Raw genomic sequence first — 17814 nt, 5'->3', positions numbered from 1 at the left:
TATAAGCAAGCCATATCATCGATTCAGTCATTTTTTGTCCAACAAAAGCAGCTTATATGCGAGTAAATAGTTGTTGTTTTATTACAGATTCTGTTTACAGTGAAGCTTTGGACCGACCGATTCAAGGCCAACTGGAGAAGACGCTTCTCAGTGTCAATGGCACTGAAGGTCACTTATTATCAGCCTTTCCAGTTAAAATACCACTGGACGGCTTGTTCCACTTTTCTGAGTCATACTGTGATGCAAGCATGAGTCAATACAAGGTCGAAATCTAGTCCGATGGAAGCCAGGAATTTGCCATTTTCCCAAACGAGGTATTCAAAAGCAGTGGAATGAGAAATGCTCGCCAGAGGAGATCGATAGTCTTGTATTAGGATACATAATACCAACCAGCCTCGGTGGGGAGAATGTTGCACTTATCACAACGGAAACAAAAACAAGTATAACGATTTGCACAAAACACATCTTGTTCATAAAGCACTCTGCACTCACAAAACCTTGCAGGATGTCAATGAGTTTTTTTTCACATTATTCATATTTTGAAGAAACAAAACTAAATCATGAACGTAGAGAGATGTTATTTTTTTCACCATTTATGCTTCTTAAAATGGCTTAATTTTCTCCCTGATAAATTGTTTCAATTGTGATGTATTGAATTAACTGCATTCTAATGTATAATAACATTATTTCAATTGTTTTTTTTAAAGCCAGTCCCAACCCAAGTATACAGTATTAATACTCTGAAATTTTTGAACACAATTTCTGTAATATAAGGTTGTGTATTGTTATATGTAATACATCGTATAGTGTTCGAATTAAAATCTCTGACAAAAAATGTATATTCATGCAGTCAGAAATATTATGAAGTACATGAATTGCATATAAAAACATAGAAAATACTGTAATTAACAATAACAAAACGCCTTTAAAAATAAACATCTTGTTTTACTGTATTAAATACCTTGCAGTATTTTTTATGATAGTTAACATGAAAACAAATACAATCAAAAGTTAAATGGGTTTGTGCTATTTGTGTAAATGTCTTTTATTTACCTTACTATTTGGGCAAAAATACTTTTTCCACTGTATAAAAATAGCTTAAGGCCATTTTTTTCCTTGGGAAATCATAATAGAACAAAGCGAATATTGTCATATTTTTTTAACTGTAAAACCACAGTCACCTTCAATTTGATTTTTATATCTGGTCATGTGCGCTTTTTAACAATTCCAGCCATTATTCTGAAGAAGACTTTCTCCGTCTCCATTTTTCCACTCATCCGAGGATTCATCAAAGTTTAAGTGTCGAAAACGCCGACTGTCGACATCACAGCCGCCGCTGAGCTGCTCCCGACATTCAAAAAAAACAACAACAACAAAAAAAAACAAAGCGCTCCCGTGGCATGCATTATGCATTGAAAATATGTACAAAAATGCAATATTTACCGTCAAAGTGAAATCCCCTTTGCCCATTCATAATTGATACAACTAAATCTGCTTGCATGTGCGTCGTGGGGGGATTAACCTGCAAAGGTTGTCGGTTCGAGTGGAGTTAATTAACTTTCATTCTTCTCTTTGTTTGGAGAATGCACATGAGTCCAAGCTATCTAAATAGCTACAATTACCAGAGCCGCATTTATTCAAACGAGGCTTTGTTTTGTCTTCAAGTTGTCACTTGAGAACAAAGTTGAGTACACAAACCAGGATTTACTTGCTCTTTTTGATGATGTATGTCAGCTTGGGGAATGACTTGTTTTGGCTTAATTGCTACATGGAGTATTGGCCGTTACAGTCCACTTGCATCATAGGCGAGCAAAGGAGGGCCGCAGTGCTGATTTTTGGGGTAGCAAGTAGATTTGTCAATGTTATCCAAGTATCGATATAAAATTTGTCATTTGAATCACAAGAGTAGCGGTACTCAGTTATTGATTTGTTTTTGCATCGGCACAGATTCCCCCAAAATTCGTTGTCATTTGAGTTTGCACTACAGTCGCTCCCCTACTTACGAACATTCGAGATACGAACAACTCTACTTACGAATGTCAGCGCATATGTCGAAAAATGTTCGGAAAGAGATGCTGTAAGTTAGATTTTGTATTGCGCGCCTTTTAGCGAGTAGTATTTCGTTCCGCCGCAAAAAAACAAATATATAAATATATAAATAAATAATTTTACCACAAAAAGCTCTATTCATTTCCAATGGGAAAAAAAACATTCACATTTTCTAACTTTAAAATGTATCATGTCCGTATAGAGGTGAACATTTTGAATCTTACTCGAGAAAAATTGTAAAATTAAATGATTTTAAAGGTACGGCTTATAGGCGGAGGAAGCTAATAAGTGAGAAAATACTTATTTTACAACTGCAGCTTCAAAACGTTAAGCTTTTTTCCTCTCCCTATCGCACGGCTGTCCAAACGATTCCACAAACGGCTATGGTGTGTGTGCAGGTTTTTTGTTCCAATTGACCCAGCACAGACAGTTTCACTAATTAGATTTCTTGTGAACCCAGCAGCACCTGACAGCAATCAACTGATTACACTTTAAGGCACCAGATTGGTGAAAATGTATCTTCTTCAGTTGGAATGAAAACCTGTACCCACTGCGGCCCTTGAGGACCAATTTGGATACCCATGTTCTATCCATCTGGTTTGCTAACACACCCTAACTTCATTTTTAGATGTATACCCCGAAGCTAAAGTTTCTGAGGTGGGAGTATATACATGAATCATTGTGTAAATCTGCATCCTGTCATTTGTTTTGACTTCCCAGTACGGGGAATTTGTTAATCACTCACGCAAACGTGAAGTGTGGAGGATGACGACAACAACAACAATAGCAACCAGCTCTTCTTCGCTTCTCTCCTTGGGGAGTTCAAGTCATTATAACAGTGAAAGGCAAGGCAAACACTTGCTTAATGCTCGCTTAGCGCTGAGGAACAGAGGAAAGCGTATTGCATAGAATGTCGGAGATGGAATGAACGTGGCAGAGAGTGCGGATTCCCCGGAGGCGCCGGTACTTCAAGCGGCCTCTTTTTTTGCCAGTCGACTGCATATTTGACGACTTGCGGCAACATTTCTCTCCTGGCGGTCAATTGTAGAACTCAATCATATGGAGTTTGTTCTTTTTTAGGGGATCACATGATCAGATTTTGGCTGCAAGGGATTCATTATTCAGTTGCCACAATCCTCCCTCAGTGGCGTCAGATGGGCTTTTGCGTAATGTTGCGAGAGATAAGAGAAGTGCCAAAATGGGGGGGGAAGATGCAGAATTTGGATGGCTACGCTAAGTCATTTAGTTTGAAAACTTTCATTTCATTTTCCGAACTGCTTTATCTTCACTAGGGTCGCAGTGGGTGCTGGAGGCTATCCCAGCTGACTTTGAGCCAGAGGCGGGGGACACACCCTGAACTGGTGGCCAGCCAATTGCAGGGCACAAGGAGACAAACAACCATACACGCCCACAATCATACCTAAAGGCAATTTAGAGTAGTGTTTCCCAACTTTTTTGAGCTGTGGCCCTTTTTGCATTGAAAAAATCTCAAGGCACAACCCTATCTTAAAATCTTCTCATTTAAATCTATGTCGCCTATATTAACATTATGAAGTCATTCTCAACAAGGTTTTATTAACAGGAATTAAGTAATCCCACCTAAATTATTCCAAAATGGTTTTTTTCACACCGATCTAACGTCATCAAAGTTGATGTTCGCAGACCCCAAACAGCTTTCAGTTCAACTGATGTTAAAATAATTACAGTAGTACATCGAGATACGAGCTTAATTCGTTCCGGAACTGAGCTCGTATGTCGACCAACTGTGAGGCCGACGCGCTAACCACTCATCCACCAGGCAGCGTTTGAAAAATTTTAATTATTGAAATGATTCACCGAATCAGTTTTTTAAGATCTAGATATCTATTAGCCTTTTTTGCCAAACCTATTTCAAGAGTGATAACCACAATTATTTCCTATCACACTACATATTTTCTTGGATTTTTTAAAATTATTTTAATTAGCTTTTATTTTCATTGCCCAACGGGGAACATTCAGATCAGAACATCATAATTATTTATTCTTTTTTTTTTTTTAAATTTTATTTCACTATACATTTTCTTATAGTTGGTGGCAGAGTTTACTTTTATAAATACTTTTTCCTTCATAATGGGATGATTTACATTATTGGCTGATTCATTCATTCACTCACTCATTTCTTTCACAACACTTAAAATAAATCAATAAAAACATGTATTCTGTAAATTCATGTATTTTTTCCTTGCTCAATTAGAAATTTAGATGAGATCATTTTTATATATTTTATATATATTTCTTGTCATTTTATCATATTACTACTCTGTGATTTTAAAATGATTATTCTTGTACCTTTGGAGAATTTAATGTTAAGCAATATAATTGTTTTAAAGTCAATTCTGTATATGTCAAGCTCTTGGTAACACTGTTAAATCACTACCAAAACCTTCTATCTACTCCCTCATTTATTTGACATTTTCTACTTTCTAATAAAAACTTTTTCATTAATCAAACTTCATCCTTATGTCAATTTATTTTATTTAAAACATTTCCAAAAGTGTTCCTATGAAAAGTGAGTGAGCGAGCATGACTCATCAAAAATCAATATCCGCTTGAAGCGCATTTCTTTCCAGTAAGGGCTACCGTTCTAGTAATATCATCATACATAATATAATGGAGCGTCATTAAGAAACTTCAGAAAGCCTCTCTCGTCAAACTTGGAGCTTTGTGTGCGCGAGAAAGGCTCTTTGAGGTGAAGCCCATCACTCAGGGACTCCATTAAGTGTCACGCAGTGAGAAAAGCGCACATGGCCATTCGTCCAATCAAATTAGCACTGTCGTGTGTGATGATGAATAAAGAAAGTGAGAAAGAAGCAGGGTAGAATTTGGGCCCGATTCCAAAAAAGATTTGAAGCTGTATTGTCATCAAAATGGCTTTATAATCATTTTGAAAAGTAAATGTTCATTTTGTCATACATGTATTCCTTGAATCTGGCAAAATAAGGATTTTAACATTGTCAATTTTGTAAAAGCCAAGAAAATACAAGGCCTTACTTTCTTTCTAGGAAATTATATAGGAAAAACAATTTATGGTCATAATGACTTCATCCTTGGACAGAGCAAATTACCATTTTATTATCTATTAATGGTTGATTAAAAATTGATGAGATTACTGTTATCGTAAATTATGATTTTTGATTCATGAAAAACTATTGAAAAATTACCTGTGTGGGTTTTCTCCGGGTACTCTGGTTTCCTCCCACATTCCAAAGACATGCATGGTAGGCTGATTGGACACTCTAAATTGCCCCTAGACATGTTGTGTGTCTCATCGTGCCATGTGATTGGCTGGCCACCAATTCGGGGCCTCTGGCCCGAAGTCAGCTGGGAAAGGCTCCAGCACCCCCACGACTCTAGTGAGGATAAAGCGGTTCAGAAAATGAGATGAGATAATGACTTAAAATAAAAAAAATACAATTTCATTTACTTAAAAAATATAAGCCCAATTATTTAGTAACATGAGAACATAATTATTTACAATTTATTTTACTAATATGACCTCATCAGCCCTCCTGGTCAAAATGTTTTGGATTGGACATTTGTGAACGTCAATGGCAGCCATTGTGATGACATAAGGAACGTTCTCACAGGAAACATACAAAATATATAATGATGATTTCAAGGGATGCTGTATGACGTTCGAGAAAGAAAACAGAGATTTGAGCATCAATAATTGAAGAGCCTGCGATTTGCTTCACAGAAACGTAGCTGCATTATTGAGCGCCAGCTTGAAGCGTGTTATCAGCGATTCTCAGCGATGGCTGAGGCGAGATCCCGCGCACGGGCTCGCACCCACGCCCGCATTTCGCTCAGGTTGGAGATTGCATTTCGATCGCAAGCGACCTTCAATAACATACAAAAAAAAGTGAATGATGAGCTCAAACGGTGAACTTTGGGTCATTTTAATTCAATTGTGGCTTTCAATATATTTTGTGTGGCAGTTGCATCATTTTTAGGTAGTACCCGGAGAAAAACCAGGCAAACTCATTTTCTGCCAGTTTTTGTCAAATCAAAACTATTTGACAACTGAGTCTACAACTAGTGCAATTTGAAAGTTCAATCGAGGAAAATTGTCACGTCTATTTGATAATTGGACTACAATTTGATGGCTCTTGTTTTGAAAATTGATGACACTTGTTTGACCCCAACTTCATCCTCTTTACCGCACACCCTCCAAGGGTTGACCTTATCCCAGCAGACTTTGGGCAAAAGGCAGACTACACTCTAGACTGGTCGCCACTCAGTCGTAGGACACACAGAGAGACAGACAACCATTGCAATTTGTTTTTAAGTCCAATCAATAACACTTGAAAAAATGTGTAAACCAATTTGAGAAAGAAAAATTTGGACCTTGAATTCCAATACATCTAGAATAGTTTTGGTTTAAAAATGTATATTTTTTTGTTTTTTTACCTAAATTTCATAATAATGTTATTGATCTCCAATTTGACGCATGTTAATGAAATGACTAGAAAAATAATTGAATGACTTTAAGGGTGTTTTAATTAACAAAAGCAACTCCCACAGAATAATAACAGAAATGTGTATGTGTAGATAGAAAAATAGATTTGGTCAAAGAACTTATTAAATTATTTCACCTGTGCAGTTATAAAACTCTTCAGGAATGTTTTCTGGTACTCTGGTAATTGTAGCGGGTCCGGCCCGTTTGCCATTCGGGTCACCTCAGCGATCCAGCGAGCGTTTCTGGATGGCTTCCACCACGGCGTCTCGAAGCAGGGCGATGACGCTGCGAGGGTCGTCACTTCCGATGATGGCGCTGCCCGACACGATCATGTTGGCACCGGCCTACGAACAAAGAGGCGAAGCTCGGATCGGGCATACCTCGGCCGGAAGGCGGGTCTTACCTCCGCACACTTGTGGATGGAGTTGGGTCCCACACCGCCGTCCACCTCGATGTCCAGCGAGGGGAAGTCACGTCTCAGATCTCTGACCTGAGACACCAGGAAAAACCATATTGCGACAAGTTGCAGAGTGCCATGGTCCGACAGCAATTCTGACAATACCTTTGGCATCATGTCCTCCATGAACTTCTGTCCTCCGAAGCCAGGTTCGACGGTCATGACTAGAGCCATGTCGATCTGGCCGGCCCACGGGGCGAGCATTTCCACGCTTGTGCCGGGTTTTATGGCTAAACCCACCTGTAAGCACAAAAACAAGCACCCCACGTCAGGTCCTATCTGTAATAAAGTTTTTATGTTCTAATGGATATCTATTTATACAATTACGCTCCTTAAAATGGCTTCTGATTTTTTTTCCCCCTGGAAAATTGTGTATCTATGGTTATGGATTGAATTAATTGCATGCTAATATATATATACATACACATATACACATATATACACAAACATATTCATATATATAGACAAATATAACAAATATATATACACACATATATACACAAACATATATTCATATATATAGACAAATATGACAAATATATATACACACGTATATACACATACACATACTCGTATATACACATTCTCATATATATATATATATATACACATACATACACACACATATATACACATACATTCACATATAAATACACACATATATATACATATACATACACATATACACACATATATACACAAACATATATTCATATATATAGACAAATATAACAAATATATATACACACATACATACACATACACACACATACACACATATATACACATTCTCATATATATACACATACATACACACACATATATACACAAATACGTACACATACATACACACACATATACTCATATGCATACACATATATACACATACACACGCGCGCACACACACACACACACGTATATATACATTTATGTATTTCTGTATTCCTTAACACTTTTATATGTATTAAGGTATATGATAATATATTTTAATATGTAATGTGGTTAGCCCTATATAGGGCACTCATTGGCTACCATTGACCGAACAAGGCGTCCAATCCACTCAGACTGGGAAGGCCAAAGGATCAGAGTGAATGGCAACACAACATGAGCTTTTGCAGCCAGTTGGTAGGCTGATTGGACACTCCAAATTGCCCATCCGCATGGGTGTGTGTGTGCATGGTTGAACGTCGCCTTGTGCCCTGTGGTCGGCTATCCACCGATTCAGGGTGTCCTCTGTCTTTGGCCCTAAGTCAGCTGGGATAGGCTCCAGCACCCCCACCACCCTAATGAGAATAAAGCAATTCCGAAAATCAGATGAGATGAGTTCAGATTCAACTTTGTCAAAGGCAGGAATGAGTTATACAAAAAAAATACCCCTTACAAGCCAAATAAACTGGATAGGGTGCTGTGCTTGCTTTATTTAAGTTTCTGTGAGGTGCATTTAAAAACAAAAAGTTTTAACGCAAGACACCACGAATGGCCGCCAATGAATATTTGATTTACCTTCATTCCACTCTGCCGGATCTCCTTGATGAGGTTCCCAGGGTTGTTAGTGGCCTCCAGGTGGAAAGTGTACTGGTTGGCTCCAGCTGCTGCCATGGGCTTCACCCACTGCTCAGGTCTGGACACCATCATGTGCATGTCTGCAACAAGAGCATCCGAAATTAAGCACAGGCACTTGGTATTTTGCAATGAAACGAGGGTTTCAAACAAGTTCTCACCAAAGAATGGCTCTTTGCCAAGTGACTTTCGCAAGCATTCCACCATCGGATGCCCAAATGTGATGTTTGGGACAAAATGGCTACAAAAATAAGAGGAAGTACAGATTAAATCCTGACTCATTGAAGTAAAACTATTCAAAAATGTATCAGATGATGAGGGGGGGGGGGGATACTGAAACAATTATTTCAAATGCTAAAAACATGACATTAATTGCATGAAGTTCGTTTTGAGTGGACACGTGAGCATCCTCGTGCACTCGACTTGGGTCTAGTCATTAGCATGGTGGCTAAACTCGCTGGAAACAAGTGATGAAGCTGACCCGTCCATGACGTCGAGGTGCAAATAGTCAGCCCCGCATTCTATCATCCGCTCGCATTCACTGCCCAGACGTGACAGGTCGCTGCTCAGGATAGATGGCCCGATTTTAGCATAATACGACATGATGACAACTAGTTTGATGTTTGCTCGGGCAGCGGAGTTACAACATAAGGGGATTGCAAGACAACAACCAAGGGCAACTTCCGCTAGGCACCACAATATAACGTGTAATCATTTTTAAGATAACTTAAATATATTGCATTTTTAGTCAACTACGTAAGCCTTTATCATTTAGACCAAAATGAATAGTATATATATTTTGTTTATTTGCAGGTAAATTACAAATATTGTACACTGACAGAATTACTGTTTTACTTTGTAGGGTCTTGTTTCCTTGACAGGAAATACAACTTAGGTTCGAACTGACTGACTTGATGAGCAAATAAAACAGGCTTGCGTATTACCACTTCCTCATTTAAGTGAACACGGTTACACTCACTCGTCGCTTGAGGGCGCTTTTGTCCTTGAAAAAAATAACACAATCGCCTTCTAAAGTTTACTACCAATACTCCAAAGTTATTACAAAATATGATAATATTCAGAGCAAAAATTAATAAACTTAAGAGAAACAACCATTCACACTCACACTCATACCTAGGGGCAATTTAGAATGTGAAACCCCCTGTCATGCATGTCCATGGAATGTAGGAGGAATCCGGAGTACCCAGAGAAAACCCACATAAGCCTGAAGAGAACATGCAAACTCCACACAGGTGGACTGGCCTGGATTTGAACCCAGGACCCCAGAGCTGTGAGGCTGACGCATTAACCACTTGTGACACTGGGCCTCATGAATTAGTTCATTTTTTTTTTTGGTAGAGACTTAATCAGTTTTCCCATTTGTCGAACGTGTCATATACATTTAGGTTAATTAGGGTGAAAAAATTCTGATTAAGGGTCTTTCTATATTTATACTCACATGACTACTTTTGAATGCTTCATCTTTTATAAATACAAATGGATTGGACTTCTTGAGCCGTCAATGGCAACTAGTGAGTTAATGGTCATTTATAACTATTTTTATCATAAGGTGAGCAGATGTTGACAACCTGTTTTTTATCGTCCATTTTTTACTGTGATTTTGTGAGGAGATTGATTTGTTCATTTAAAAAATCAATAATTAAAAAATAAACCAATGTGGCCAAAAGTTTAAACAGATCATAAACTTTAAATGAGACTATACACACAAACATAATTCAGGTCACCAGCAGTGGTGTGATTTACAAGTTTAGTGTTAAGAAATGAGGTTCTGGGTTGGTCATAAAAAGCGCAAATGGATTTATTTGAGTTCATTATGCTGTGCGGGAGTTTAATGTTGGCTGTAAATTCTTCTTTTCGCCCTCCGTGAAGGTATACATATGCGCTGAACGAGCTGAGATCTCATTCATTTTTTTCTGTGTCTCTAAGTTCTTCTGAATTTGGTATTTGGCCTGGCAGGAAGCAGGTGTGGAAACTCTTTATCGAGATCATGCACCCCCAAGTTGGAAGTGACCTTAGTTCTTAATAATCAACTCCTGCAGTAAAAAGAAAACGCAGTGTCTTGTGCTAGTTTGTGTCCTTCCATCACAATTTCAATGGGTCACATAAACACCATAAAACTGTACGTATTTGTCATTATTTAAGTCGCTACTTTATTTCTCTCCTTTTGAAATTTGCCCCGACTTTGGGTTTGTTTGTTGCTATATTTGCAAGAAGTTGAGTTATTTAGAGGTACACGTCACGACAAGTGTCACAACTGAAGAACTATTTAAAAAAAAAAAAGTACTTGGGTCTTTTCTTAACATCATCAAAACTGAAATCCATCAGATTTTACATTTAATCATTTGTTGATGGATGGCCCAGCGGATGAGTGGTTGGGGAGTTGGGCCATTCAGTTCTGGGGTCTTGTGTTCAAATCCAGGTCGGTCCACCTGTGCGGAGTTTTCCTGGGCCTGCGTGGGTTTCCTCTGGGTACTCCGGTTTCCTCCACCATGCCAAAACCAAGCATGGTAGGCTGGCTGCACACTCTAAATTGCCCTCAGGTATAAATGCGCTGCGATTGGCTAGCCACCGATTCCAGGTGTACCCCAACTGGCGCCCATAGTTAGCTGAGAGAGCATCCAGCACCCCCTGCGACTCTTGTAAGGACAAACGGTTCCGAAAATGAATGAATTGATTTATTGTTCCATCGGCAATAATTAATTTTAATGGTTAATAATAAAACAGCAAATACTTTGTAGCCCCCTGCCTCCATAAAACGGGTAAAACTACATTAAAAATGAAATAATATTGTAATTTAAAAAAACACAATAACCATTCCCAAAACAAAAAGGGCTAAAATCATTTTGAACAAAACAACACAAATATCATTGGGTATGTTTTTTCATATAACTTTTAGCCCCTAAAAGGTGGTCTGTATGTATTTTGCCGTTAATGGCAGTGCATGGGTTAAGTAGCCTAGGCTGTGTGTTATGAGAGTTCATCAGGTGTGCTGGATAGTGAGGTTTTGAGTACAATTTATCATGCGTGCTAAAGCATTTTACATGCCAAATCAAGTCGGCACTAAAAGAAATGAAGAGGGAATCATATATTTCACCCAAGCATGCTGTCCAAGTTTGTCTCTTGACCTCTGTCTGCTGTTTCTAACAGCTGTTGGACCCACTGTGGAGAGTGCTAAAGTGAGGAAGAGGGTCAGCACATTCCCTTGCCGCTTCAGAGTAAAGAACAATTTGGGATTTTGCCTGTTCCGTAAGTCCAAATCCCCTCAAAATAAAAAAAATAAAAACATTGAAATCACCTCCAAGTTGGAAAAGACCCATAGTAATTCTTGTTGACATTTTGTGCACGCTGAAGATGTTTTATTGGCCAACTGAGAAGTTGATGAACAGCGATGAAAATTGTTTATGCTCCTAAGTGTACTCAAACTGTTGGTAAAATTGAAATCAATCATGTCTTGGCTTCCGCTAGGCGTTCCGAGTCATTAGAAGAACGGCATGTTCACCAACATTCAGCCGGATATTCAAATAAACATTTTATAGCTAGCAGTTATTGGCCTCAATAATTCATGGTAGAGAATTTACAATACTTGGGGTTGGACAATCTGGCCAAAAAACAATTAAACCATTTTTTTTAACAGGCTGAAGACCTGTCAAGCCATGAAGTTGTTGTCATTGTTATTGTTCTTACTCTTATTCTTGTTTTTTATGGAATTTCATGGTTCACGAGACATAAATTCATTTTCTTAACCGCCTATCCTCACAATGGTGGCGGGGGTTCATGGGCCAATCTGCTTAAAACTTGGTAGCTATGTAAAATAGATTAGTACCGTTTGATCCCACTTTCTAATTTTGTTGTATTAAGGTGTGGTAAAGTGAAGGATTGATTTCCACTCGGTGGTGCTCGGTGACTGTAAATCACGTGTCAAAGTGGCGGCACGGGGGCCAAATCTGGCCCTCCGCATAATTTTGTGCGGCCCGAGAAGGTAAATCATGAGTGCCGAAATTTTGTTATGGGATCAAATTAAAATGAAGAGTATAGATGTTTATTATATGTCCTGATTTTTGCCCTTTTAAATCAATAATTGTCATTTTTTAATCAAAATGTTCTGTGTTTTTGTTTCAAAAATCATTTTGTAAAATCTAAAAATATAATATAAAAGCTAAAATAAACATTTTTATATATCTATAAAAACTGAATATTCAGGGCTTTTAATCCAGTTCTTTTAACCCATTTATTTTTAAAAAAAATCTAAATATTATATCTAAAATGGTCCAGCCCACATGAAATCGAGTTGACGTTAAAGCAGCCCGCGAACCAACCTTAGTCTGACACCCTTGGTATAGGGTGTAGTCTGCCTTTTGCTAGAAGAGTCAGTTGAGATCGGCTCCAGCACCCCGCAATCCTAACCAGGATTAGAGCTGTTGAAAATGATTGAATGTAAATCATGAAGAGCAGCATGGAGATACAGCACCCTCAATGGGAGGCTAGCAGAGTGTTGGGAGAGCAACTCATTCCAAATAAAATACAGGATGCTACAAGTGTATTTGCATCTCAAGGATGTTCGAATTTTCCCATTGGGGCATTTTGTAACTTGAATATTTTGTATGTAGAGACATTTGTAAGTAGAAGTAAAACTGCATTTAAAAGATGTGTCTTGTAGCATCTCCATATTACAAATGTATCAAAGTCAACAATAAAAAAAAAACGGTGACAAAGATTTAGTTATGTTGCCCTTTTCCATCCCTCTTTTGTGCATTTAAAGTCTAGGGGCTAACTTCCCAGCCAATTACCGGCACCAGACAGGGAAGACCCTAAATTAGTGGTCAGCTAATCGCAGGGCACAAAAGGACAAACAACCATTCCCGCTCATACTCATACCTTTTCGAGCAATTGTAGTACGTGTAATATTACTCTAATGATTATTTATTATTATTTTTTAATAGCATTTATTAATGTTTCTGAAGCATTTGTTTGTGAATTTGTTTCAGATACCAACACCACTCATAAAATAATACATTGCTAATAAACTAATCATGCAAGCAACACACTTATTTATTTATTTGTTGATTTATTCATTTATTAACTTATTTATTACCTATTCTTTTATGTCTAAAATGTTTTTCCTGTGTCTGCATTCTCACCCTCTTGCAACTGTGACAATGAAATTTCCCGAATATGGTATTAATAAAGTTATCCAACCCAATCCAATCCTTTGCTTACTGGTGAATAGATGCTATTTCTGCAATGGGCAAAATAAAATCATGATCTTCCCATCCAATCCATCATTTTCCTGAATAAAATCATGATCTTCCCATCCAATCCATCATTTTCCTGAATTCTCAGTGGGTTTGCATAGAGCGGTTCAAGCTGGGACGGCTCCACCCATGACAGATCATCCATTCTCCCCCATTGTAAGAGAATGTAACAACAATTCCCATAAAATTGAAAGTCAGACTTTGATTCCAGATCCCGCGATTAGTTATGCTGTCACCATCGACTCTAAATCTTGCCGCTATCAGGGCACCCACCCACAGCTTGAGCGACATTTTTGGGAGACGCGCTGACCCGCTGTCACCCTCCTAGCAATTAACCTCCCACAGTCAATGGGTGGAAGTCAAAGCGGCTAAGTGATGGTTTACAGCCCCCTTGAGACTGTTGGACCTGGAGACGGACGGCACTTTGCTATGGGGCACTAGGCTTTAAGTGTTTTCCTTTAGCTTTTTAGTATCCCTTTGAGGCGTTTTCCTACTCTTTTATTCCGTTTATTCTACCACTTGGCACTGGAAATGTCTAATATTGACTTTGCAGATGCTTTTTTTGGTGGAATGCTTGAGGCTTTAGTGGCCGTTGGTGTCTTTTGAGTGGCCCGGCAGGTTGCTGGCTGACAGCCTGGTGTTTATCAAAGGACATTGGGCTCATTGCACGTGCTGTAAAAAAACTAAACAAAATGGGGAAGCCCCCCCCCCCCCCGATTGTGCAGTTGTTCTTTTGCCTAAATTTGGTGTAGTGGTGGTGTGATTGTGAGTTCAAATGAGTGTCTGTCACTATTTATCCCCTACAACTGATTTGTGACCAGTTTCAGTAATTATCCCCCATTTAACCAAAGTCTGCTGGGATAGGCTCCAGCACATAGATAGTAGGCTAGTTGAACACTTAATTCACCCTAAGTATGAGTGTGAGCCTGAATTGCCCCTCGTCTCCTTGTGACCTGTGATTGGCTGGCAATCAAATCAGGTTGTTCCGTATTTTCACGACTATAAGGCGCACCGCATTATAAGGCGCTCCCTGAATGAATGACATTTTTCCATATATAAGGCGCACTGTATTATAAGGTGCACTGTATTATAAGGCGCACTGTATTATAAGGCGTATTTTGGAGAAATTTTATAGCCTTATAGTCGTGAAAATACGGTAATTGCTATTGACTTCCAGGTATGAAGCACTCACTACACAGTCACCTCTAGAGCCAGCCATTGTTAATGTTTTGGATTTTTTTGTATAAAATCTTGCAGTGGAGGAGGAGCTATATGATGGAAGATTTTGTTAACTAAGATGGCATCTGCATATTTAACAGTATTGTCTCAGTTCAGGTGTTTGTGTTTTTTTTAATATCCGCAGTGGTGTTTTTTTGTTTTTGGTTTTCTGTTTTTTCCCATATATAAATAAGGCGCACTGGATTATAAGGCGCACTGTCTATTTTGGAGAAAATTTAAGACTTTTAAGTGCGCCTTATAGTCGTGAAAATACGGTACTCTATTGCCCATAGTTGACTGGGAAACTCCATCATCCCTCAACCCTTATGAGGATAAGCAATATGGAGAATTAAGGAATGAATGAGTCCGCCCCTAAAAAATAATAATAATAACTCGACTACTGTCTATTGTCGTCCGCAGAAATGGAAAATAATTAGCTTTTCCAGTCCTTTATTTTACTGCCACTCGCTGTGCTTCATAAGGTAAACAAGCTTTTTGTGTTGCTGTTTTTAGCCTATTTTACTGTTGCTATGTTACAGTATTTCTTTATTTATTACAGTATTTGTGTGAAATGGATAGTATGCAAGTGACTATCCTACAGAGAGACAGAGATAATTTGGGGGTAAAAGTGCAATCATTATCTAATTCTGGGAAGATGTGTTTCCATCTATCACACTATCTGTGAAAGTCCAAAAACAAAATCCTGGGGATTAACATGTTTTCCCACTTGGCCTCATGGATCACAATTAAAAATCCTCACCAACACCCATTTCATTCTTTTGCTGTTTCCCAGCCAGGGTGGATCTTCCGTTGTTGGATTGTGCAAGGAAAACACCAGAGGTATGCGGTCCGTTATCAGTGTGTCGTCTGTCTGGGTGGAATCATTTGCTACTCGAAACCCATACAATGAAAATCATGATTTATACCTTTCATTAGCCTACCAAGACTTCAAATTCTAATCTGTGAGTGAGCCCAATGAGTCTACAGGTGAAAGCACTTGCCATGTGGAACAAAGCAACTTCATTTATTAGCAGAATATATCTGGTCTGTTTGATCTGTATAAAAGTGCTACAATTCTCCTTCCAAACAGTTTCTCACACAATATAATGACTTCACTGTTGCCATTCTTGGTTGCCCAGCAACGTGTCACATAATGCAAGAAAGAAAGAATGAAATAATTACGATGAATTGCTGTCATTTCCTGCTATAGACGTTAATACATTTGGACTAAGAGGTTTAGCAGCAAACATTTGATTCCTTCAATTGTGACTTTTGGCATTTTTGATAGCATGTTATACCTAGAAAATTACATTTCTGGTGTAATTGTATGGGGATACAATGTTCGACACTGCCTGATTCACGCCTTTGTCACCTTCGCCCATGCTTTACCAGGTGTAAAAAAAGATATATTGTCACCATCAGTGTTGTCACACTTGCCTGCTTTGGGACCCTCCTCCCATGATTGTAACAACACTGCCCTCAACTCTATAATGCTGATACTTATACTTCAAAAGTCAGGTTGCTTAGTTTTGCCAAAGCAGCCAAATTCAAACTATTGCCATATTCTCTGACCTCTGTGACCTTTGACTTTGTCTTTTCATCTTATCAACAACCCTAAACAATGGAGTTAAATAAACTAGTCTGTTGTCATCTCATTTTCTGAACCGCTTTATCCTCACTAGGGTCATGGGGGTGCTGGAGCCAATCCCAGTTGTCTCCAGCCAATCACAGGGCACAAGGAGACAGACAACCATGCACATACACACCCATACCTAGGGGCAATTTATAGTGTCCAATCAGCCTACCATGCATGTTTTTGGAATATTGGAGGAAACTGGAGTACCTGGAGGAAACCCACGCAGGCCCGGGGAGAACATGCAAACTCCACACAAATGGACATGACCTGGATTTGAACCCAGGACCCCAGAGCTGTGAGGCCGACACGCTAGCTAGTCTGTTATTAAGTTAAAAAAGAATTAGTTTTCTGACCCCGGAGACCTCATGACCCCAAATTTATTGTTTTCTTCTGTTTCATATTTCAAACATATCCTGCATTTTTTTTCCATTCTAGTTCTTTGCTCGTACAGACAACAACATAAATGTACTACTCGGCAGAGGTAAATCTAGATGAAAACCAGAGAGTGAAACTTGTTGTAAGGCTGATATGCATAAAACATGGATATATATTTGTACATAGCTATCCATCATGGAAATGAAGATAAATTAGCCAAACTTGGGCGTAGCTTCAGAGAGACAGATTGCATTTCAACTGGTGTATTTCCAAAGGCATGTTTAGTGAGATGTGTGACCCAACACTGGCCAAACACAAGCCTAACCTCTGTCTCTGCTGTGTCTTCACCTTAGCCACAACAAGAGTATAATCCAGAGCAAAAAATAACTTGGCATCGAAAAGCTTACATTAATGTTACTGCAGTATTTTGAATGTCACTAAATTGTACTGGTGCATTCCATAGACAATCCACATTCACTAAGAATTCCCCTTTGCTCACTGTCTGTTTTCTTCCCGAGGTGACGATCAGTTCAAATATGGCTTTGAGAATAACATTGCAATATTTCAATAATTTGGCATAAACCATTTATATAGTTTATTGTGGAGTCTTTTCATTCATTCATTTTCAACCTCACTTTTCCAGATCAGGGTGACAGGGTGCTGAATCCTATTCCAACTGACTTTGGGTGAAAGGCAGACTACACCCTAGACTGGTCGCCAGTAAGTCGTAGGGCACAGATAGAGGCAG

General features: G+C 38.7%; 1 protein-coding gene across 1 annotated transcript; it reads right to left on the bottom strand.

Moving 5' to 3' along the window:
• Positions 1-5971: 5971 nt before the first annotated feature.
• rpe (ribulose-5-phosphate-3-epimerase) lies at positions 5972-9230 on the bottom strand. Its single transcript, XM_077728791.1, has 6 exons — positions 9046-9230; positions 8726-8805; positions 8508-8647; positions 7110-7244; positions 6951-7037; positions 5972-6891 (listed from the first exon to the last, which is right to left on the bottom strand). Exons 1-6 carry the CDS (start codon positions 9165-9167, stop codon positions 6769-6771), a joined length of 687 nt encoding a protein of 228 aa, XP_077584917.1. The 5' UTR covers positions 9168-9230; the 3' UTR covers positions 5972-6768.
• Positions 9231-17814: the final 8584 nt, after the last annotated feature.

Source organism: Stigmatopora nigra, chromosome 11, assembly GCF_051989575.1.
Source record: "Stigmatopora nigra isolate UIUO_SnigA chromosome 11, RoL_Snig_1.1, whole genome shotgun sequence".
NCBI lineage: Eukaryota > Metazoa > Chordata > Actinopteri > Syngnathiformes > Syngnathidae > Stigmatopora > Stigmatopora nigra.
Note: the sequence above shows the minus strand (reverse complement) of the source record. Positions and strands in the feature narration are given on the sequence as shown.